Source organism: Geotrypetes seraphini, chromosome 4 (assembly GCF_902459505.1).
Source record: "Geotrypetes seraphini chromosome 4, aGeoSer1.1, whole genome shotgun sequence".
NCBI lineage: Eukaryota > Metazoa > Chordata > Amphibia > Gymnophiona > Dermophiidae > Geotrypetes > Geotrypetes seraphini.
The window spans coordinates 280,222,521-280,247,308 of NC_047087.1; the positions used below are offsets into that span (position 1 = coordinate 280,222,521).

Below are 24,788 nucleotides of genomic sequence, written 5' to 3' on the forward strand. Positions count from 1 at the left end.
TAATGCTAAAGATAGTTGGATTATTAACAGTTACATCGCACCTAATGTCTGTGAATGACTTGAAGTTTTATAATTCCAGTGATCTGCTACTAGCAGAGCAACTCTATGTAGTGAAAAGCTTCTCAGATGACATCAAGATGACTTTTGGCCTGGACAAATACTGTATTTTAGAGGAAAACTGAACAGAACTAAGAACATTTCTCCAGTGCCTGTGATCAGTAAAGAATATTACAGGAGATTAAAGCTGATACTGAAAACTCTTAATATAGAATAAGATAAAAGCCATTAATCAGCTGGCAACTCCCACACTCTCATATAGCTTTGGAATTATAGACTAGCTTCTTAAAGATCTTTAAAAAATGGATATAAACAACAAAACTCTTCCATGCCTATGAAGCCATTTATAAGAATTAGTGCATGCTGAGACTGTACATTTCACAATTCAAAGAAGAGTGGGCATCAGAGAGACAGATTATATATATACTGTATATATGTACAACTACTATTCTAGGCCTCCAGGCATACTTAACTGTGTTGTCAGATCAAATGCACAAAAGGTTTTGAAGTATGGAATAAATGCCCAGAATATGATCCATTATTAAACTTGAACAAGCTCCAATGAGCAGAAGGAATGAGTGAGAATCCACCAGTACACAGAGGAAAGGAAGCAAAAGAATTTGCTAAGGAAGAGAGAAAAAAACTCTTCAAAGAACCAGATCAGCAAATGTAGAAAAAACAAACAAACCAAGAGGCAAATGCTTAGGTACAGTAGAAAATACAAAATATTCCTCCAGCAATACTTTTGTTGATCAAAACCAGACAAATGGATACATAAGATGAATTGAAATCTAAGGATAAAAAATTAATAGCTGAAGAGCAGATTAGAAACATGAAGGCAGATAAAGGCCAAATGGCCCATCCAGTCTTCCCATCCACAAGTTAAGATGTTAACAGTATGTTTTGGAAAAAGCTGGTACAAAAGATATCTGTAGATTCTGTAAGAAGAGCTGCAAGTGTTTATAACAGTATCTCACAGCTGGCTGCAAAGGTCAATGGCAGAAATTTTCTACACAGAAAGGCACAATAAGATGGCATGTCTCATTCATTGTAAACATTCCTGTGGAAGAGTACTAAAATCAAAACCCAAAGTTAACTGTGGAGAATGAAGATATTCTAATACCTTGGGATATCCATTCCAATAGATAAAAAGCTGAATGCAGGAAAACCAGACATAACGGTGAAAGAAAAGAACTCTATTGATAAAAGAGAGATTCAGCATCAAGGAAATGATCTGTGAATCAGGAGAGAAATTATTCTCAAGTACCAAGAAATGCAGTCAGAACCCAAGAAAATATAATAGGAAGATAAGAAATGCTTCCAATTGCCTTGAATGCCATGGGCTGGATTAAAATTAATTTTTAAGCACACCTTGATAGACTATACCTGATACACCTTATGAATGCTAAAATGAAGATTTATTTGGCACCATGCAATTACTACAGTGAGCATCAGCAATAAATCTGGGAGACAGATTATTCTCCATACATACCCCTGGCTTGGAGTGAACTTCTTTACTGATATGGTAAGAACAAAACTAATCTATTTGGAGCCAATGCCACAGTAAAACCATTATTACCAAATTAAACTATTCCTACAAAGAATAATAGTGTCAAAATCAATGACTGGTTTTTTTGTTTTACCCAACATAAGAACAGCCTGATCACTTTAAAATAGTGGTGCCTTACTCTAATCAACAGGATTATCTTTCACTATGTTTCAAGCCCTGGTTCTACCAGAATACTTACCCTACCCTGCCTGTGACTCTTGGTTCTGTTTTAACTTATAATCTCTGACTTTTGCAAAAATGGTTATAACCAAGTATTGCTGACAGTATTCAACTTATCAGTCAAGATGTCTTCCCCACCCCTCTGAGCTGCACAGCACCCCCACTTACAGAATATGACAATAAAATGATTTCAAATACTAGAGTTGTCAAAGCTTCACCTGTCTTGCCATTTGTGGGACACAGACTGTGGAAGTCTGTCCAGCATTGGCTTCAAATCCCCCCCTGCTGGAAAAGCACCGTTACTTACCATAACAGGTGTTATCCAGGGATAGCAGGAAGATATTCTCTACATGTGGGTGACATCAACTACGGAGCCCCGATCGGACACTCTCGCAAGCAAACTTGCTTGAAGATCTTCAAGCTTGCGAGTGTACCGCGCATGCGCGTGTGCCTTCCCGCCCGAATCAGGGCGTGCATCTCCTCAGCGTGGCCTCAGTTCAGATAGCTAGAAAAGAAGCCAACCCAGGGAGGTGGGTGGGTTGCGAGAATTATCTGCCTGCTGTCCCTGGATAACACCTGTTACGGTAACTGTGCTTTATCCCAGGACAAGCAGGCAGCATATTCTCTACATGTGGGTGACCTCCAAGCTAACCAAAAAGGGATGGAGGGAGAGTTGGCAATTTAGGAGAACTGATTACGCAAAACAGACTGGCCAAACTGGCCGTCTCGTCTGGAAAAGGTATCCAGACAGTAGTGAGAGGTGAAGCTATGAACCAAGGACCAAGTGGCGGCCTTGCAGATCTCCTCAATAGGAGTGGACCTGATTCAGAGGAAGACGCAAAAACTCCCTAGGAGGATGAGGGAGCTCCAACTCATCCAGGTATTCCTGGGTGTACCGGGATTCAAACTGGAGGTCCAGCTAAAGAGCCTTACCCATGTCCGAGACAAACCTCGCAAAGTAGGAGGTCCGATTGGAAGAAGGAACCTCGTGAGGGGAGGAAGACCCAGAATGTCGAGCTGCCGAAAAGGATGTGGACGCTTCCCTAGAATAGAGCACAGGCATGTCCGAGCCTCAAGAAAAGGGCAACGAGGACGTCCTGCTCCGAAGCCCCGAGGAGGTAGAAGAGCGCCTACGCTGCAACCTACTGGGGGAAGATCCCGGGGTACGAGAAAGGGACGAAGAGACAAACTTCACTGACGGCTTCGAGGGAGGGGACCTCGACCCGCCTCGCCCCGGAGAGACCGACATGGAGGGCCGCCTTCGAGAATGAGAGGTGCGTCTTGACTGCACTGAAGCCTTGAAGTGCCTCGAGGTCCGCAGGGCAGGAGACCTACCTTGGCGAGGCGAGTCCCTCGGTCGCTTCAAAGGCGGATGCCTCAAAGAAGCAGCAATCTCACTCAGGTGCTTTGAAAGAGGCGCACGGACCGGAGACCCAAGCCTCGAAGCAGCAGAGGAAGACCCACTAGAAGAGAGCCTGCGAGACCGTTGAGACCAACCCCGAGGGGCGTCGAGCAGACGCTCAGGCTGGCCTGCCGAGAGCAGGGTCAAGGCAGGGGCAAGCTGGCTCAGGACCAAGGAGATCTGTGTCTTCAGGATGGCCTTCAGCATGTCCTCGAACATCGGTACAGAGACCATTGGATCAGGTCGTACAGGTGCAGCAGTGCACTCCAATGAGGGCGACCTCGATGAAGAGTATTCCCATTGTGTGGAGGCACACTTAGAGGGAAGTCTCGACGGGGCATGGCCCACTGCACCTCCATGAGACCCCAGGAGAGGCTTCTTCGCTAGTGAACCTCAGGGAGGAAGAGGAGACTTACCCGAGGCCACAGATTTCGTCGGGGCAGCCACCGAGGCCTTGGTGGAAGAGGGCGACTTCGATGAGGTCGAGGCCTTCGAGGCAGAGGCCCCTGCTGGGGCCGAGGTCGGAGTCGAGGCCAAGGTTGCCCCGGCCGAAGGATCTATGGCTCCAAACAGTTTGAGGATCTTCGCCCGTCTCCTATGAAGCACCCGCGTCTGAAGGGTAGCACAGCACGAGCAGGATTCAGTCCAGTGATCGGCTCCCAGGCACTCAATGCACCAACGGTGGGGGGTCAGTAATCGAAATAACCTGACTGCAGAATGCACTTTTTAAAGCCAGTGATAAGCTAGGACATAGGGCGAGGCTTGTCGGCCTAGTCAGACCCGGGGCCCTGGGTCAATGACGAACACGAGGAATTGTAAAGTTAAAATTTTTTTTTTTTTTTTTTTTAGGAAACATGCCGCACAGTGACTCACCCAAATTTGAAAACAAAAAACGAAGCAAGCCGCCGTGCAAGAGGCACTCCGATCGCGCAGAGCAGAAGAACAGGGCTTCTGGCTCCGCGGAAAACGAAGAACTGAGGCCACGTTGAGGAGACACACACGCGCGGTACACTCGCAAGCTTGAAGATCTTCAAGCAAGTTTGCTTGTGAGAGTGTCCGATCGGGGCTCCGTAGATGACGTCACCCACATGTAGAGAATATGCTGCCTGCTAGTCCTGGGATAATGCTGATTTTTTTTTTTCAGTCTTTTGCTATTTGCGAGAGACAGATGGTAGAAGTCTGTCCAGCACTAGCCTAAGTTTCCAATATGCTTGCCCAAGATAACACTTCAACAGTCATGTTGGGTTTCCATTTTTTTTTTTTATAGAACCCTTGCTTTTCAAGCTGGCAGAATGAATGAGTGGTTGGGTAATAACTTTATGCATGCACCTTCTTATCTTACTTTTAGAAAATTAGTAAAAACCCAGCTGTTTGATCGATTTATAATTTGAAGGTTTATTGTTTTAACTTTAAATTATTTTTATTCTGATTTTAATATTGTATTTTGTAATGATATGTATCTTTCTACTGCTTGTCCAGTATTTCTTGTTGTAAACCGCCTCAAACTATTATGGCTTAGGCGGTATATAAGAATAAAATTATCATTATTATTTATATTTAGGCCTTCCCATGTCTATTTCATGCATCTTTTAATTCGGTCACCGTTTTTCTCCATCAGCTCTTGTGGAAGGGTGAGAGGGAGAAAGGGCTTGAGCATGCTCAAAGCTGGCAGAGGCAGGAAGAAGATCTTCAAGCAGCACCGGCACGTCCTGTGGGCTGCGTGCCAGTGCCAGACGGGAGGGTGAGTTAAAGTTGGTCGGGGGGGGGGGGGGCCTTTGCGAGCAGGGAGTGCGATGCCGGTTCTCGGGGTGGGTGCTCGCAAATCAAGTCAACACTCGGTTTGCGAGACAAGTTTTGCGAAAATGTTTTGCTCGTCTTGCAAAACACTTGCAAACCGGCAAGATCTCATGATAGACTGGAAGGCTGAAGTGGAGGGTGCATATGTGCCACCCACTTCAGAAGCTGTGCTACCTTTCTTTGCATAGCCAGAGAGTTGCCATTCCCCTTCCTTCAGAAACTGGAGAGTACCACAACATGAATTTTCAGGGAGCTCGAAGCCAACCCTTAGTCCAGGCCCTTCTGCAAGAATCTCAAAATATCAGGAACCTGAGCCCTGCAAGGAAATAAAAATATGCTAGGCCCTGACATAGGTCAAGGACATAAAAGACTTATGAGAATGAAACACTGTAGCTATCAGTGCAAGAGAGTACTCTCCTTTCAGTGGACAAACCATAAGCCAGACGGGATCTGGGTCTTCCATTTCCACTTAAAATTCCCATACTAATACGAACCAGATCCCATCCTTTCACAAAACACCGTGGAGTCAATCACTCCTCCTTAAAGCCTGTTTCTCCTGCCAACCTACCCAACCATACCTCGGACTCTCTCACCCCAGTCCCAATTCTCTACTGTAACGCTAGATCAGCCCGAAACAAGACCCAAATACTCGGAGATTTCGACCCTGGTTTCCTGTGCATCACAGAAACATGGATTGAAAGAGATGACTCTTTCACACAAAACGAACTCTGCCCTCCTGGCTACTATGGTCTCTTCTCACCCAGAACCAACCGGAGGGGAGAAGGCCTGACCCTGCTTTACAAATCCTTTTTCGATGTCCAGCTCCTTGAAAAGGGCAGCCATACATCACTAGAATTCTTGCTAGCCTTAGTCAACGACGAACTCCATCCCTACCCATTAGGCATCCTGCTACTTTACCACCCACCCACCCCTTGAAACAAATCCTCCGAACTCGTCCTAGAGACCATAACAAGGGCCTTCCTAAAATTCCAAAGACTATTGATCATTGGCGATATCAACCTCCACCTAGATGATAACACCAACAAGGATGCAACCGATTTCAAAGACTTCCTTACCTCCCTCGGATTCACTGCCCCTCCGCCCACCCCTACCCATGATAAGGGGCATACTCTAGACATCATCAGCTTCCTCGACCTGACTGAACACAAAATTTCTGCTGAAGATGCCCATTGGGAACATGTCCCCTGGTCTGATCACCTTCTTGGCTCCGCCTGCCTTCCCATTTTCATGTCCCACCTGGGCACTCCTCCCTGAGCCACAAACTATATCACCTACCGCAAAAAAATCACGAGTGAACTGTTCTGGTCCCAATTTCTCAACCATCTCCCCCCTTCTCCTGACCATACCGACCCTGATTCCAATTGGCACAACTGGATAACCCTTTCTTAATCCACTTACTGTGCTCTCGCTCCTCTCTCTACTAAACCTATCTCCCACTCCCGCAAAGTTCCCTGGTATCTTCCATATCATAGGGAATTGAAGCAGAAATGTTGAGCACTGGAGTGTAAATGGAAAAAAATCAAAATCCCCTTTTGACAGACAATCCTGGAGAGACAACATCAAGTTCTACAACACGGTATTGACAAAAGCAAGGAAAAATTTCTATGGTGACAAAATCACCAGATCAAAAAACCACACTAGTACACTGTTCAACATCTGGCATAATTTAACCTCAAAAAATGACTCCACCTTCCCCCTTCTCTCCCCCATCCGCAAACGACCTAGCCAAATTTTTTAACGAAAAGATCATTACCATAAGAAGTTCTTTCCCCCCAACCATCTCTTACAATTCTCTACCTCCCAACGACTCCAACCCTATCCCTGCTGATAGATCCTGGACTGCCTTCAAAATAGCCTCCGAATCCCAGATCTCTAAACTTTGTCTCAAATTGAAATCCTGCAAATGGATCCTAGATCCTTTCCCATCCTACCTTTACGATAACATTCCTGCACAGGCCATCTCCTCCCTTACCAATCTTGTAAACACTGCCCTACTATCTGGCCTGTTCTCCACAGAAATGGGACATTGCCTTATCCCCTCTTCTGAAAAAAGCTGATCTCGACCCTTCCTCACCATCGAACTACCGCCCCATAACAAATATCCCCCTCCTAACCAAACTGTTTGAGTCCATAGTCGCTACCCAGCTATCTTCTTACCTAGAGAGATTCTCCATTCTCCCCCCCTATCAACATGGCTTTAGACCCAGCTTCAGCACCGAGTCCCTCCTTGCCTCCCTAATATCAAAGGTACAACAACTACATTCTCGAAACAAATTCGCTGTTCTGTTACAATTCGACCTCTCTGCTGCTTTCGATGTCGTTCACCATGACATACTACTTTATCAACTTTCCGAGATAGGAATTGATTCCACCGTTCTTAATTGGTTCTCAAACTTCCTTCACTCTCGCTTCTACACTGTCAACTCTAATGGCACCATGTCCGCTCCTTGATCTCCTTCTTGCGGTCTTGGTCTTCTCCTTCACCCCTATCCCCTATCCTTTTTAATATCTATATGTCCTCACTGAAGCTCTTCCAGCTTTCCCCCCTTGAAACAATCTACACATACGCCAATGATATCCTTGTCCTTCTTGAAACAGACCAGAACCTCACCAACCTCCACGATAACATAACATTCTGCATAACAAGACTCCACTCCTGGTCCCTCTCGGTACAGATGAAACTAAATGAATCAAAAACAAAATTACTCTGGCTCGGCCCAAAGTTAGAACACCTGCCCTCCCTCTTCGCACTACCCTCAGGCACTGCCTTACACCTTGAGTTCTCAAGCAAGGTCCTTGGCGTCATAATTGACTCCTCTCTCTCCCTCACCGACCACCTCAACTCCTTGACAAAATCATGCTTTTTCAGCCTCCACATGCTAAGGAAAGCAAGACCCCGCTTCCGCCAAAAACATTTTGCTGTCCTTGTCCAATCCATCATCCTCTCCAAACTCGACTACTGTAAAGCACAGTTACTTACCGTAACAGGTGTTATCCAGGGACAGCAGGCATATATTCTCACATGTGGGTGACGTCATCTACGGAGCCCCAGCGCGGACAGCTTTTCAAGCAAACTTGATTGAAGTTTCAAGTTTGCTACACTGCACCACGCATGTGCATGCCTTCTTGCCCACTAGAGGGCGCATCCCCACCTCGTGGTCCTCAGTTCCATAACCAGCAAAGAAGCCATCCCCGGGGAGGAGGGCGGGTTGTGAGAATATATGCCTGCTGTCCCTGGATAACACCTGTTACGGTAAGTAACTGTGCTTTATCCCAGGACAAGCAGGCATGATATTCTCACATGTGGGTGACCTCCAAGCTAACCAAAAAAGGGCAGGTGGGAGGATGGCAATTTAGGAAAACAGGTTACGTAACACCGACTGGCCAAACAGGCCGTCGCTTCTGGACAAAGTGTCCAGGCAATAGTGGGAGGTGAACGTATGAACCGAAGACCAAGTGGCAGCTTTACATATGTCCTCCACAGGAGTGGACCGGAGGAAAGCAACAGAAGCTGCCATAGCCCGGACCTTATGCCCCGTGACTCGACCATGGAGCGTAAGACCAGCCTGAGCGTAGCAAAAAGAAATACAAGCAGCCAACCAGTTGGACAAGGTGCGCTTGGAAACAGGATGTCCCAACCGATTAGGATCAAAGGACAAAAACAATTGAGGAACCTTCCGATGAGACTTGGAAAGTTAGAGATAAAAGGCCAACGCCCTCTTACAGTCAAGCGTGTGAAGCGCCGCCTCACCAGGATGAGAGTGGGGCTTCGGGAAGAACACCGGAAGTACAATGGACTGATTGAGGTGGAAATCAGACACAACCTTAGGCAAAAATTTCGGATGGGTGCGAAGAACCACCTTGTCATGATGAAACACAGTAAAAGGTGGATCCGCAACCAAAGCCTGCAGCTCACTAATCCGACGAGCGGACGTGAGCGCAAGCAAAAAGACCACCTTCCAAGTGAGAAACTTAAGGTGAGATTTGTCGATAGGCTCAAAAGGAGGCTTCATGAGTTGAGCTAAGACCACATTAAGATCCCAAACTACAGGAGGAGGTTTCAGAGGAGGGTGAACATTCACGAGACCCCTCATAAAACGAGTCACCAGAGGATGAAGAGAGAGAGACCGACCCTCGAGATGCCGATGGAACGCCGCAATGGCACTGAGATGCACCCGAATGGAAGTCGTCTTCAGTCCAGACTTAGACAGATGCAGCAAATATTCCAACACCGAAGACACTGGAACTGAACTCGGGTCCAGATGGTTAGAGGAACACCAGGATGAAAATCTAGTCCACTTCTGGGAATAACAAAGCCTAATCGAGACCTTGCGCGAGGCTTCCAAAATCTCCCTCACCGACTGAGAAACAGGAATCGAAGTCAAGGGGAAAGGAACCAAGCGGTCAGATGCAAAGACTGCAGATTGGGATGTAACAGCGAACCCCGACTCTGAGACAGCAGAGAGGGAAAAACAGGCAGAAGCAGAGGTTCCCTGACACTGAGTTGAAGGAGCAGGGAGAACCAGTGCTGTCTGGGCCAACGAGGCGCAATGAGAATCATAGTGGCTCTGGTCGATTTGAGATGCACCAACGTTCTCAAGATTAGAGGAAAAGAAGGGAACGCATAAAGGAACCTCCCTCCCCAGTCGAGAAGAAAGGCGTCGGCCTCGAGACGATCCGGGGAGTACATCCGAGAACAAAAGAGGGGCAGTTTGCGAGTCTCTGGGGAGGCAAACAGGTCCACCTGAGGAGTCCCCCAGCGGTCGAAGACCTCGCGCAGAACCCGGGAGTTCAACGACCACTCGTGCGGCTGGAGAAGACGACTGAGTTTGTCTGCCAGACAGTTCCTCTCTCCCTGAATGTAAACCGCCCTTAGGAAGATGTTCTGGGAGACCGCCCATTCCCAAAGGCGCAGGGCTTTCCGGCACAGGGACCAAGAGCCCGTTCCTCCCTGTTTGTTCACATAATACATTGCCACCTGGTTGTCCGTCTGCACGAGGACTACCTGATCGTGTAGCAAGTGGCAGAACGCTCGAGCCGCCAGAAAAATGGCCCGAAGCTCCAACACATTGATGTGACAAAGACGGTCCTCTGCCGACCATAGACCCTGAGTCCGCAGGCCGTCGAGATGAGCCCCCCACGCGTACTCCGAGGAGTCCGTGGTCAGGACCTTGCGATGCGGAGGAACGAGAAAGAGCAAACCCCCGGAAAGATTGGAAGAGTTGGTCCACCAACGGAGCGAGCGTCTCAAACAAGGAGTCACCGTTATCGGACAAGAGACTGGGTCGCGATCCTGACGCCACTGCGAGGCCAAGGTCCACTGAGGAAGCCTTAGATGCAAGCGGGCGAACGGAGTGACGTGGACCGTCGATGCCATGTGTCCCAGAAGAACCATCATGCGCTGAGCCGACACCACGGGCATCAGCGAAACCTGGCGACTCAATCGAAGCAGGGCCTCCAACCGAGGGGGGGGGAGGAACGAACGAAGACGAACCGTGTCCAGCACGGCTCCGATAAACTGGAGGGATTGAGTCGGGAACAATTGAGACTTAGGAAAGTTCACTTCGAACCCCAGACGTTGAAGGAAGATGATAGTCTGTTGGGTCGCTGAGATAACCCCCTCCCTGGTCGACGCCTTGATCAGCCAATCGTCCAGGTAGGGAAAGACCTGTAGCCCCCGAGATCTCAGGGCTGCAGCGACCACCACCATACACTTCGTGAAGACTCGAGGGGACGAAGCGAGTCCGAAGGGGAGGACCCGATATTGAAGGTGCAACTCCCCCACCTGAAACCGTAAGAATTTGCGGAAGGCGGGATTGCACCGGAACATGAGTATACGCTTCCTTTAAATCTAGGGAGCACATCCAATCCCCTTCCTCTAAAAGAGGATACAACACCGGAAGCGACAACATACGGAACTTCTCCCGGACCAGGAACTTGTTGAGCTTCCGGAGGTCCAAAATGGGGCATAAGTCCCCGGTCTTCTTTGGGACCAGAAAGTAACGGGAGTAAAACCCTCGCCCTCGTTGGTCGGGGGGTACAGGTTCCACCGCCCGAAGGCTCAACAAGGCCCTCGCTTCCGCGAGAAGAAGAAGAAGTTGGACCTGACTGAATGGGTAAGCCCCCGGCGGATGTTCCGGCGGCGTGGCTGAGAAATTGAGCGAGTAGCCCTCGGAGATAATCCGAAGCACCCAAGCATCTGATGTGATCCCGGTCCAGGCCGCATAAAAGGCTCGGAGCCGACCCCCGATAGGAAGGAGGTTCGGCGAGATTGCGGAGGGGGCCCGCCCCCATCCGTGCATCACGTCAAAAAGACGGCGCCGGCTTGGACGCCCCCTGCGCCTGAGGTTTTTGTTGGGCTCCCCTGCCTTGTTGCGGGGGGCGCCGGGGCGGAGGTCTCGAGAAGGCCGGCGTGGACTTCTGGGGTATCCCCTCGGGGGAGGCCGGAATGGCTTCTGCGGCGGGGCCCGAGGTTTAGGACAGACCAAGGAGGCAAGGGAGCGCTCCTGTTCCGACAGACGTTTGGTCGCCGCCTCCAGGGACTCATCAAATAATTCAGAGCCAACACAGGGTAGATTGGCCAGACGTTCCTGCAAGTTCGGGTCCATGTCCAGGGTACGTAGCCAGGCCAGCCGGCGCATCGCCACGGCAAAGGCGGATACCCTGGAGGCCAGTTCAAATGCATCGTAGACAGCGTGAAACAGGTACAGACGCAGCTGGGATAAGTTGGACATGAACGTGGCAAAACCCTCCTTGTGGGAATCCGGCATGACCCCTTGATAACGGGGCAAGTCTTTGACCATGCTTCGAAGATAAGAGGAGAATGTAAAGGCATAATTAAGGACCCTGGTAGCCATCAATGAGTTGGAATAGATGCGACGACCAAACTTGTCCAGGGTCCGCCCCTCCCGTCCGGGCGGGACCGCCGCCAAAACCTTAGCGGGTTGAGACTTTTTCAGCGCCGACTCCACCAGCAACGACTGGTGAGACAGTTGTGCCTTATCGAAGCCCTTCCATGGTATGGTCCGGTACTTGGACTCCATCTGTGACTGTAAGAGGGGAGTCTAAATTTCTCAGGAAGGTCTGGTGGAGGACCTTATTGAGAGGCAGACGAGGAGTTTCTATCGGGGGAGTGGGCAGATCTTGTTCCTCCAAAAACTCCTTCGTATACTGAGACCCAGCAAGCAAGTCCAGGTCCAAGGCCCGCGCCATATCCTGCACAAATTTTGAGAAGGAAGAGGGCCTAGCTGGCGGGGAAGGAGTACGTGAGGTCCGAGCCGCCAAGAAAGAGGGGGAGGCCTCGCGGGAATACCGAGGCTCCCTACCAGACCCCGATCCCCAGGAGGCCGTGCCGAGGGACCTCGAAGGGGTCGGGGACCGCCTATGCCCCGAGGAGCCCTTGGGGGAAGTCCCCGGGGTATGAGGAACCGAGGTCCTTCCCCTCCGTCTCGGCGAAGAGTCTCTCGAACCCCTTCCCCCAGGGGTGCGGAAGAGCCTCGGATTGTTGAGGCAGAGCTCCGAGACACATAATGTCTCACCCCCGGTCGGCGAGGAGCGACCGCGTCTCCGAGGGGAAGCGCGAGAGCGCTTAGGTTTCCTCGGCCAACGCCTCATTCGAGGCCGACCCGAGGGCGAGGAGCCCCGGGAGGACCTCGAGGAAGAGGACGTGGAGGAGATCCTCCGAACCCGCCGCACCTTGTCCCGAGGCCTGACACTCCTCTCAGGCTGGTCAACCGAGGTCGAGGGCAAGGTCGGGGTCGAGGCCGGCCGGCCCCCAGGGGCCGAAGCCGAAGGCACCGAGACCGAGGCCGCCGACGCCGGAGCAGTCGAGGCCGGAGCCTGCTGCAGGTGCGTGAGGGCCCCGGACAGCTCCGAGGCAATCAGCGCTCGGAGCAAGTCCTGGAAGACCGGAACCCCCATCATGGCAGGCAGGTCCAGGGCCGAGGAGTGCTCCCTGGAGGGCGACCTCGGTCTCGAGTATTCCCTCGGGGCACTGGGCTTTGCAACTCGGGGCGGGGCAGAGGACGACCCACCCGCAGTCGAGGAGCCCGAGGATAGCTTCTTCGCTGACCCTGGAGTCGAGGATGGAAGCGAGGACTTACCCGAAGCAGGCTTGGTCGAGGCAGCAGGCTTGGATGAAGTCGAGGGTCGAGGCGAGGTCGGGGGCCGAAGCCGACGTCGAGGCCTTCCCCGCCGCGGGGTCCGCAGAGAAGAGCTCCGCCATCCGGGCACGGCGTCGGCGGAGAGCTCTAGACTGAAAAGTTGAGCACCTATTACAGGACTCGGTAGGATGCTCAGGACCCAAACACACCAAGCACCACCGGTGAGGATCGGTAATTGAGAGCAACCGATCGCACCGGGTGCACTTTTTAAAGCCCGTCAAGGGACGGGACATGGACACAAAACCCGGCCGGGAACGAACGAGGTCCCGCGGCCGCGGCTACCGGGAACCCCCGGAGCCGACCAAAAAAAATTTTTTTTTTTTTTCCGACGAAAACTGAAAGAAAATAAAGAAAGAAAAGCAAATTAAGCACAGCGACCGTGAAATAACACACAGCCGCTATGTCAGAAGGCTAAATTCGAAGAGCACAATTTCCACAGGGCTTCTGGCTCCGTGGAAAAAACTAAACTGAGGACCACGAGGTGGGGATGCGCCCTCTAGTGGGCAAGAAGGCATGCACATGCGTGGTGCAGTGTAGCAAACTTGAAACTTCAATCAAGTTTGCTTGAAAAGCTGTCCGCGCTGGGGCTCCGTAGATGACGTCACCCACATGTGAGAATATCATGCCTGCTTGTCCTGGGATAATGCCATTTACCTATGCTTAATGAAAAAAAGCCTCCAAAGCCTCCAGCTTATTCAGAATACAGCAGCCAAGCTGATCTTTGCAAAACGTAAAACTGACCACGTCTCCCCACTCCTGGCCAATCTTCACTGGCTCCCAGTGATTTCCAGAATCCAATTCAAATGCTCTTGCCTGGCTTTTAAGATTATTCACGGCATCCTTCCTTCCCTATTCCCACTTTCCTTCAACTCCTCGTGCCCTGACTCCACCAGGACTGCCCATAAATTAAAACTATCCTTCCCCTCCCTACATGGTATTCTCCAAGCAGGTAAACTGGGAAAATCACTTCTATTCAAAATCACAGGTCTCTGGAATGACCTTACCATCCCGCAGCGGAACCTGAGCTCCCTCCATTTATTCCGCAAGCAACTAAAAACCTGGCTCTTCTCTAACATGTAATTTCTTTTTTCCCTTACTTTTCCACTCAACTTATAAACTTATGTAAACCTTTTCTTACCCTTTCTCATTTTTAAGTTCTTGTAAACCGTGCCAAGCTCTACTTCCGTGGAGATGATGCGGAATATAAACTTAAGGTTTAGTTTAGTTTACTAGCCCCTGCCGAAGGAGACCCTGATTCTGACCCCTGGATAGTGGAAATGGGTCCTCCACAAGAAGACACTTAAGTTTTGCACAACAAGGTCTCTAGGGACAATAGGGAACCACTAACAAGATCAGATACGGAAACTGCACAGCCCTTTGCAGAAAGTGCCCTATGAGGGGCCATGGAGGAAGACAAAGGGCCTCCGAGTCTAGCCATGGTTGGACCAGGGCATCGATTCCGTGGGAGATTAGATCCCTCCCCACTAACTGAAGAAGCAATCCATCTTTGTGTTGTCCCACATCACCATCAAGTCAAAGAGTGGAAGCCCCCAGTGGTTCAGAATGAGCTGAAAGGCCAATGCCCTAGCTCCTACTCCCTTGGATCAAGAGAGCAACTTCTGCCTGCACATTGTCCTTGCCCACAATGTGAACCTCTGAAAGAGACAACGGATGGGTCTCTACCCAGCAACAAAAAACTCGCCAATGGATCTCCGTCAATAAACAGACTTGCAGCCTCCAGAGCCACTGCCTGACTTCAGGTACTGCCGTGGCATTGTCCCTCACTCTGACCACCTTGTCCTCCAGTAGCAGCTGAAATTCCAGCAATGCTATGGTTGATGGATCAAACTGCCTCTTGGCTCGACCAGAGGCCCTGAGACACATGACCCAGACAGTGAGTTCCCCAACAGAAGAGACTTGCATCCATGGTGAACAAGACCTACTGAGGGGAAGCCAGAGGAATCCCTTTCAATATATGGGTTGCACTGTCCCACCAGTCCTGACTGAGCCTCTCTTTGAGCATAAGACGAAGAAGATGGTGAAAGTCCTGACTATGACAAGGAGAAGTATATGGTACCCAGAAGTAACAAATAGGTCCAAATAGTGGGCATGTGAAGTTCACACAACTGCCATTTCTGCACCTGTAGCTTCTGCGCCCACTCCTCCAGGAGTAACACCAACCCCAGACCATGTCAAACTGGACCCCCAAGTATTCCAACACCTGAGAGGGAACCAAGTGATTCACAACCAAGCCCAAGGATTTCAGTGGAGAAATCACTAGAGCCATCCTGGAGAAGATGCATGGCGCTGTAGTGTTCTCCTCAGAAATTTTTTCCAGCCGGGTGGCATAAAAAAGTAGCCAGGTGAGGCAGGATGGGGAAATTTGGTGGTGGGGAAAATTAACCCCCTCTTTTACTAAGGTGCGCTAGCATTTTTAGTGTGCGCAGAATATTAGCGTGATGACTTTGTATTGTAACCACTTCGCTGATTGTCCAGCACCTCTTGTTGTAAACCGCCTCGAACTATCATGGCTTTGGCGGTATATAAAAGTTTCAAGTTTATTATTAGGATTTTATATACCGCCTATCAAGGTTATCTAAGCGGTTTACAATCAGGTACTCAAGCATTTTCCCTAAAATAAAATAATAAAAAATAAATAATAATTAGATATTTCCCTACCACCAAATTTCCCCATCCCACCCCACCTGGCTGCTTTTTCATGCCACCCAGCTGGAAATATTTTCCAGGGAGAACACTGTAAATATAGCTCATCCCATCAAACAAGAAATGGCTCTACAGCACCTCTAATAATGTTTTGATCATTAGGTTCCTTCCTGAGGTCTCACTGAGGATATGAAATAGAAGCAATCCCCACTTCCATACATCTTCCACAAAATTTATGGAGAGGTGTTACTGAGCCTTGAAGGAGACCAGTGTGATTGCACTACAGCAAAACCAAAAAGTAGCAGATAAAGATCAAAGTGAGAGCTAGGGCAAAACAGTTTAGGTAAAGATGCAGGTAATCATTAGCAATGTATTTAAAATATTTTATTTTTATTTGCTTATAATATCATTTGAAAGCTGCTTGATGTTAATACAACTTTAATTTAATTCTTTATAGTGTGTGTGTGTGGGGGGGGAGGGGACAACACCTATGTCAACAGTAAAGTTAGAATAGGGTCATTAAATCCAGTGGCGAAGACCTGGCGGGGCGCCGTGACGGTCCTGGGAGAGGTGGTCGTGCGCAGGGAGGAGGAGCCGACCGAGTCATTCGTTTGCCTGCGGTTTTGAGTCACGGCGAACGCAGCGTGCTGATATTGACGCGGTGCCTGTCGCCGGGAGCGGCTGCGTGACGAGGAGCCAGCCCGGGAGGCGCAAGGTCCATGCCCGAACCCAGCTCTGCCTTGCTCCGCCCAACCCCCAGACTCCCCGCCATCCCGCGCACCCCAGCCTCCTCCTCCTCTCGCAGATGTGAAAAAAATGCAGAAATACTGAAAGAGGCTAAGCACAGAGAGAGAAAGAAATAAATACAGACACCCACACACATATTCTAGCACCCATTAGAGACAGAAAGAAAGACAGACAGAAAGAAAAAAAGGGGGCAGGGAGAGAGAAAGAAAGACAGACAGACAGGGGGCCAGGGAGAGAGACAGAAAGAAAGACAGACAGGGGGAGAGAGACAGAAAGACAGACAGGGGGAAGGGAGAGCGACAGAAAGAAAGACAGACAGGGGGCCAGGGAAAGAGACAGAAAGAAAGATAGACAGAAAGAAAGAAAGGGGGCAGGGAGAGAGACAGAAAGAAAGAAAGAAATGCCTAAGTCTACACATCTATTCTAGCACCCGTTAATGTAACTGGCTAAAAAACTAGTATATATCTATATATATATATCTATATCTATATCTATATATATATCTATATATATATATATATATACACACTCCTACAGCATTTTCAAGATCCTGCAACTGCAATAGTATAAATCATTTATGAATTTCAAAGAATTAATATGATTGGGCTAACACAAAGCCACTTGATATTAAGCACTTAAGCGGGGGAGTGCATAAAGATAGGTGGGCTTGTATGCAGTCCTATTTATGCACTAAACTTGGCCACTAAAGGGATAAATGAATAGTAAGAGCGGATAGCGTAGCTAGTTTTAAGAAAGGTTTGGACAAGTTCCTGGAGGAAAAGTCCATAGTCTGTTATTGCACTGCTTGCCCTGTATCGGTAGCATGGAATATTGCTACTTCTTGGGTTTTGGCCAGATACTAGTGACCTGGATTGGCCACCATGAGAACGGGCTACTGGGCTTGATGGACCATTGGTCTGACTCAGTAAGGTTATTCTTATATTCTTAGTACTTAAGCACACCTCCAACATAGCTGGCTTTGAATTACTGTAGGTGCTGAGAATTTCACTGTTGCTGAAAATTAGTGTTTAGCTCCAGCTATGCAATTTAACAGGTCAGCGACCAATTAAATTGTTTTGTATATCATCCAGAAGATTTGTGTGCTAATTGAGCTGGATCAAATGTAGAGAACAGCTAGTATTTTGCCATTTTCCTCCAGCCCTACTAAAGGAAATGGGGGAGCAGAGGGAATTTTGGCAGTATGTGATGTCATGATATGAAAAAGTTTTCCAATGGAGAGAACCTATAAATCAAAACTCAAATTGAAAGAGAAACGAGAGGACCATCATGTTCCTTTCTCACAAAACGAGAACAGTAATCCTACCTGAGTATGGGCGATACGGATAGGCCAGCTAGACTGGAAGGCTGTGGATGGGAGGGGGTAGAAGAAAGGCAATGTGGAATAAATTGGGTGGGGATGAATTGAGGTTGGGGAGGAAGAGAAACTGATGGGGCATTCAGTGCTTCCCTAGCTCTTTTTTTAAGCCATCAGTCCATCCAGTGTGAGAATACCTGCTATGCTCTACATCTAAATATGGCCTGCCCAGTTATGCCCCAGATCCCTGCCATACTTTGTTTTCCTATATAGAGACATGGTAATAATGTGTGCCCAGTTGAGCAACCCCAATCATTTTGAAATGTTGGCTCTTATAGTAGAAACTATGCGGTTAGCAGCTGTACTGAATGGCTTTCTGCATTGACCTCTTAAAGGCCAAATTAGTAGTGGGCAGATCCAACAGTGATCGCTGACTCACCCTTCTTGAATTCCTCCAGGACAGCGTCCAGACGTGTATCATTGAACACACAGTGTAAGGGGCGATTGTAAAACCGAGTGACCGTCTGCAGCTGAGTACAATCATCTGGATCAACAAAAGCCAAGTCTTTGACAAACAGGATGTCCACGATATTAGCACGATCCTCACCTTCGTACACCGGGATGCGGGTATAACCGCTGCGCAAGATTTCAGAGACGGTGCCGAAGTCCAGCACAGCATCGGAGCGCAACATGAAGCAGTCTCCGAGAGGAGTGAACGCATCCTCTACCGCTTTGGTGCGCAGTTCTAGCGCTCCCTGAATGATGTTCAGTTCTTCCTTCACCAAGTCGTTGTACGGATCGGCCGCCCGCAGCATTTCCAGCAACTTCTCCCGGGTGTAAAAGGTGCTGATCTCCTGGCGCAAAGCCCAGTCAAGCAACCGACTTAGCGGATAGGATAACGGGAAAGATGCGACCATCAGAAACCGAGTGAGCCAGATAGTGCGAGAAGCAATAGCCAGCCCATGTCGCGAGCACACAGAATAGGGCGCTACCTCTCCGCACAGGAAAACGCAGCCAGTACATACCAAAACAGGCAGCCAGATCCCGCCGCCGTCCCCAGCCGAAGTAGGCAGCAAAAAACAAAGCCAGCCGGCAACCGACGCGTTGGCCAGCGAATTGCACAGCAGCAAGGTGCACAGCAAGTAGCTCCCTCGGCCCCTTACCCACTGCACCCGGCGGGCGTGCTCCTTTTCTACCGCAGAGCCGCTGTTCTGCAGCACTCGCAACTCCACCGGGTCCAAGGAGAGCAAACTCAGGCGGAGACCACTAAAGAGGGATGACGTAGCAAGCAAAAGCACCGTGGTCAGGGCTCGCAGCCAGGCCGGGACGCCCGGCACCACCGCCAGCACCTCCAGCGCGAAGTGGGCCCCCCCGTAATGCTCCCACTGCCTCCCGTCGAAGGCGCAGAGGGAGAAGAGCTTGCCGCTTTCGTCTTTGCGCAGCTCGCGCACCTGCACCTCCGCCACCGCTGACCCCGCCGTGAACCGGGACAGCCGAAGGGGCCCCACTACTTCCACGTCGGTAGCCCAGAAGCCTCTGTCGATGCAGGGGTCGTGGCTGCGGACTTCCGTGAGCTGCGGCTTTTCGACGAACGCCAACTTTAGGCTGCTCGCGTTACGGACGGGCTGGGACAACGGTTGGAAATAAACCCGGAGAAAAAAACGGGCTCCCTCGGTAACACGCAGAGTACCCCCTTCTAAAGAGACAAGGCCTCCCGCTGTGTCCTCTGGACGGAACCCCAGTAACCAGGATGCTGCGGACCGTGGCGGCAAGGAGAAGATGAGCAATAACACGGCGCCCGTCCCGCAGCGAACAGCTTTCGCCTCCGCCATCCTGGAGTAAGACCTGACATGACGCACGTGACACTGCGGCAACGGAACCACAGAACTGAGGGGGCAGGAGGGAGGGGGGAAATGATAGCCACGTGATCCTCAGTGACAGTTGGGAAGTAAGGGCTCGAGATTTCTCCCACACTCCCCCATTCAAATCAAACCTGTGAACTCTCACTGAAGAAAAAAAAAATGTATGAAAACATTTAACCATACTGGAGTGCTTCAATATTTCTAGCTTTGGTTGAGCTAGCTGTTTTGGTGTTTGTCTGCGGATGGAGCAAGGTTGGGGCCGTGAAGCTAAATTAGGGTCACCCCCCCATCTCATGGAAAGCAGGAAGAAGTGGAGGCAGGCTGACGCTCTGCTTGCCTTTTCAGTTAATATTTAACTGAGAAGGATATTTTCGTACATGACAGGTGAACAGTTAAATATCACAACTTTACAACTGACACAATGCTCATTTCGTTGTAAATATCTTAGAATCTTGGAGCATGAGTTAATATAGGAGAGTAGTTGTCTTGCTAGTTTACTTGGTTTTGAAATGGGGGTTAGGGAGATATAGACTGTCCCTCTTACCTGGGGTTACAAGATTTCCTCTTTAATAAAAAGGATATGTGCCCCCAGCCCCCATGTGAACCTTAGGTCTTATTCCTCAAGCTCTGGGCTGTGTCTGGAGGGCCTCCAGGCATGTGTGGATATTGACCCAATGACATGCTCATGTGCAAAGGCCCTCCTGACACCGCCCCGAGTTTGGGGCCTTGCCGCCTTCCAAAACCCAAACTGCTGGGTCTTGGAAATCCCTCCAGGCACCTGGACAGTCCTCTAAAAAGAGGATACGTGTCTGTAACCCTACTTCAGAAGAAGCTGACTTTTTACAATTTATAAATTTATCAAATCTATTTATTAAACCTTTCCCACTGTTACCATTAAATATATTTTTATATTTTATAAATATGCTTATTCACCATTCTTACAAAACATAAAACATTTCATTATACAACATCAAATTACTGCTTAGAAAACCTGGACCATCAGTCCCTCAGTCATTCCAAGTCCAGTTTTTAAAAGTCTCTCTATTAATCTCGTGTTACATGGACTTAACTCCTGTGATGATCATAAAATCATGTCACTGAATTCATCTTTGATGACAAAATAATATTCATCCAGCCCTACACCATATAGGTGTCCTTAGGAGCTGAAGCCGCTTCAGGTTTTCATACACCGTGTATCTGTCATCATGTATTTTTATCATAAAGCAACTGCAATGCAGGCTCAGAAATCTCACCTTCCGATCAAAATGAAAGAATCAGGGAGGTGAGATTTCTGAGCCTGCGTTGCAGTTGCTTTATGATAAAAATACAGGATGACAATACAGGATGAAAACCTAAAGCGGCTTCAGCTCCTGCAAGATTGTGTTGGGCTGGCTGAATATTATTTTGTCATCAAAGATAAATTCACAATGACATGACTTTATGATCATCACAGGAGCTAAGTCTATGTAGCACGAGATTAATAGAGAGACTTTTAAAAACTGGACTTGGAATGATTGAGGGACTGATGGTCCAGGTTTTCTAAGCAGTAATTTGATGTTGTATAATGAAATGTTGTATGTTTTATGTTTTGTAAGAGTGGGGAAAAAGCATATTTATAAAATATAAATATATTTAATGGTAACAGTGGGAAAGCTTTAATAGTTTTGTGGAATCTTTTCATATATATACTGTCCTAAGTGTATATTGATTGGTAACCCTACTTCAGGGAATCAGTGAAGGCCTTAATTGCGGCTGCAGATCTGCACTGCACTGCTCACTTCTGGCTCCTTACCTCTGTTCAGGCTGCTCGCTCCCGGCTCCTCCTTCATGCCCACGCAGTCCTCATGCCATCATGCTTCATGCCATCATGCCTCATTCCATCAGGAGATTTTCAAATCCCCTCATGGTTGTTGGCTGAGCAATCAGAGACCAGTATAGCATTCATGCTTCTTCACTGTAGCATCCTGCCGTCCTCCAGCACAGGAGTGTTGAGGATTCAGAGCCTGGACAGAATCCCCAAAGATGTTTTGTTTTTATTTGATTGGTTGAGCTGGCAGAACTTCTGAGTTTGCCAACCAATGAAATTAAAAAAAATAAATAAATACATTAAAAAGCCTTTAGGTGGATTCCAGGCACTGAATCCCAGCAAGTGTGTGTAGCAGGAGCCTGTGGTTTGCCTGAGTGGAATGAGGTTAGGGCCTTTGGGGAATTTAGTGAATCTCCAGTGAAGTAAAAAAATTAAACCCACCTGTGGGCTGGCTCTGGGGGGCTGGAGACTTTCCCATGGTCCTGTTATGGCCTGTGGGTTTGGCTTGGCTTTGCTGCTCTGGGCCAGCAGGACCATGGTAGCAGGAGGCAAGCAGATCAGCTGATCTCTCTCCTGGTGGCCGCAGCACTTGTTGGTTCTGCATACCGGCTACCGGGTAAAAGGAGGAGAAGTGCACTCAATCTGGTGCATGTGCAGCAATGAATTGAGTTGTGGCAATATGAATGGACCTCAGCTTGATATAGGCTGGGGTTCAGAAGACTTTTAGGCCGTGGTGGGGTCCTGACAGGTAAGCTGACGCAGGTGGGGGCTCATATTGGCCACCAGGGATCCTGGCAAGGGGAAGGTCAGGGTCCAAGACTGTAGGGTTACTAGATGTCCAGTTTTCCCCAGACAAAATTAGTAAAATAAAAAAAGCTGCATGGATTTCCGACAAGAGTCCTCAAAAAATGGACATTTCCAGGGAAACCTTACCCTTACCCCACCAGCCTAAGGGTTTCTGATGGCCTAGGTCAAGGATGCATAACCTTTTTAAAATCCTGCACCTCCTTTAACTTATCAATGAAATGCTTGTACCTCATTACTAAATCAGGTGTCCACTATTGACTACTGACAACTACATGTTAGCTGCTAACTATTGAGGTTAAAATTACAATACTGTTGTTATGAGGGATTTTCAAAAAGTTTAAGCACTTTTATTTTTTTAACTATTAATTAAATATCTCAAAAGCAAATTGCATCACTTTTCCATAGGTGAATCAGCTTGCCAAACTGATTTGTCCCATGACTTTCTACGACACACTCTCTTACCACTTCTCCCACCCCAATCATTTCCCACAAAAATATGAAAGTGCTGAAACATTTTGAAAAATGCTTGTATATTACCAATAACTGTCAGAACATTTGCCGTCACTTAAGGAAAATGGGTCTGCAGGTATGCCCTTACCTGGCCAACTGGCTGATCAGGACTCCCTTGTTGGCTGAAGGTCAACACATAGTGGATCTGGTGATCCAGGTGCTGGAGGACCTGGGCTGGATTGTGAACTACAGAAAGAGTAATCCAATGCTCATGCAGTCTTTAGCATATCTGGGCATTCTCTTCAACACGGCTGCATCTGTCTTCTTGATGCACGCAGACAGAAACTGTGTGCCCAGATTTCTTCCCTTCTGGAACAGCCGGCTCTTTCGGCGTGGGACTGTTTTCAGGTTCTGGGGTTAATGGCTGCTACATTGGTATGCTCAGGACCAGGTGGACCATTATTTGGCTCCTGTCATGGTGATTCTCGTCTTTCTTCAGGCTGGTCTTGATAAAGGCCTCACATCTCTTTGGGTCCAGTAGCCGGGTTCTGCTATTTTAGAACCTGGGATCGTAATTCCTCTTTGGCGTCTCATCCCAATGTCGCTAGATTTCGGAAGGGGGCTCTTCGCATCAGACCACTGGTCCCTTCCTGGGACCTCAACCTGGTGCTGTCTAGCCTCATCACGGCTCCCTTTGAGCTCCTTCAGGATGCTTCTCTCTTGGACTTGATGCACAAGACCATGTTTCTGGTTGCTCTTGCCTCTGTGCGGTGTGTCTTGGAACTCCAGGCTCTTTCTTGTAGGGAACCGTTCCTCCGCATCTTGGAGATTGGGAGTTCCCTACGTATGGTTCCTTTCTTACTTCTGAAGATGATTTCAGCTTTCCATGTTTATCAGGAAATACGTTTGTCTGTTTTTCAGCCTACTGGTTCCAGGACGCAAGATCGCCTCTTGAGGAAACTTGAGGTGCGCAGAGTGCTTCTTCGCTACCTGGAGGTCACTAATGAATTTTGTCTTTTTTTTTTTTTAAGCATGATATATTAGAAAGAACTAATGATGAGGGACCCCAAAGTATTCAACCTAAGAGAAAATTGCAAGAGACAGCTCGTGATACCTTGTTCCCAACCACACCATGATTTTTTTAAATATAACCCTGTCATACATGCTAGCCCCCCAAAACACACCACAAGCTCTCATGGGCATAGCCACCAGGTACAACAAATGGAATACAGCTGCCACCCCTCTCCCCCACACACACTGAGCCATGACCCCCCATCTGCCAGGTTACAAAAGTCAGCCTACTGGTTTTTCCATTCCCCATCTTGGAGCTGAAGGTATGTCTTTTTGTCAATGTGCAGAGAAGTTCTGTACGTGCGGATCTCAAAACTAGCTATTCATGCATCTGAGCTAGCCACTGTATTAGCGGTGGGGGCCTCTTCCAAAATCCAGTAAGACAAAATAAGTTTCTTAATTAATAAAATAGAAACATACAAGAGACACCTCTGTGGCATTGTATACCCTTGCGCAATCAGTGTCTCCTGGCCCCCCAATAGTAAGGCTCCATACTTCCAATCCACCTTCCTTCCCACTACTTTATCTAACAAGGGTAAGGCCGCCCGCCAAATGTGTAAAGTTGGAAATTCCAGAAAAGACTACAGGTAAGAACCCAGAAAATCTTTACATTTAAGACACTCCTCCCCCCTCTCAAAGACCCAGCTGCGCTCCCTTCTGCCTAGTGAGATAGTACCTATGCAAAATTTTAAATTGAGTTTCCTGAAGGTCCACTGACTTCACAAATTCATAGATGATAACAAATAGTTCTGCAAACTGTGATCCTGTAATGTCCCCCCTCCCCCAAGATCCCTTTGCCACCTCTCCCGAAGCGGGCCCAGAGCAGCAGGGTTGACTCTCATCTGGAGTATTCTGTACCAATGGGATAATGAATTTAAGGTCGACGGTGTTCGAGAA

At 48.6% G+C, this 24,788-nt stretch overlaps 1 protein-coding gene across 4 annotated transcripts in view; it reads right to left on the reverse strand.

Moving 5' to 3' along the window:
• CNNM1 (cyclin and CBS domain divalent metal cation transport mediator 1) overlaps positions 1-19,782 on the reverse strand; it is a 144,970-nt gene extending 125,188 nt beyond the window's left edge. For 2 of the 4 annotated variants that reach the window (XM_033943475.1, XM_033943476.1), the window contains exon 1: positions 18,334-19,748. In XM_033943475.1, coding sequence (XP_033799366.1) covers positions 18,334-19,726 — 1,393 coding nt within the window. In that variant the 5' untranslated portion in view covers positions 19,727-19,748. Of the gene's footprint in view, positions 1-18,333 lie in introns of all 4 variants that reach the window. The other 2 variants (XM_033943474.1, XM_033943473.1) reach the window with 1 other exon arrangement.
• Between the last annotated feature and the right edge of the window lie 5,006 nt (positions 19,783-24,788).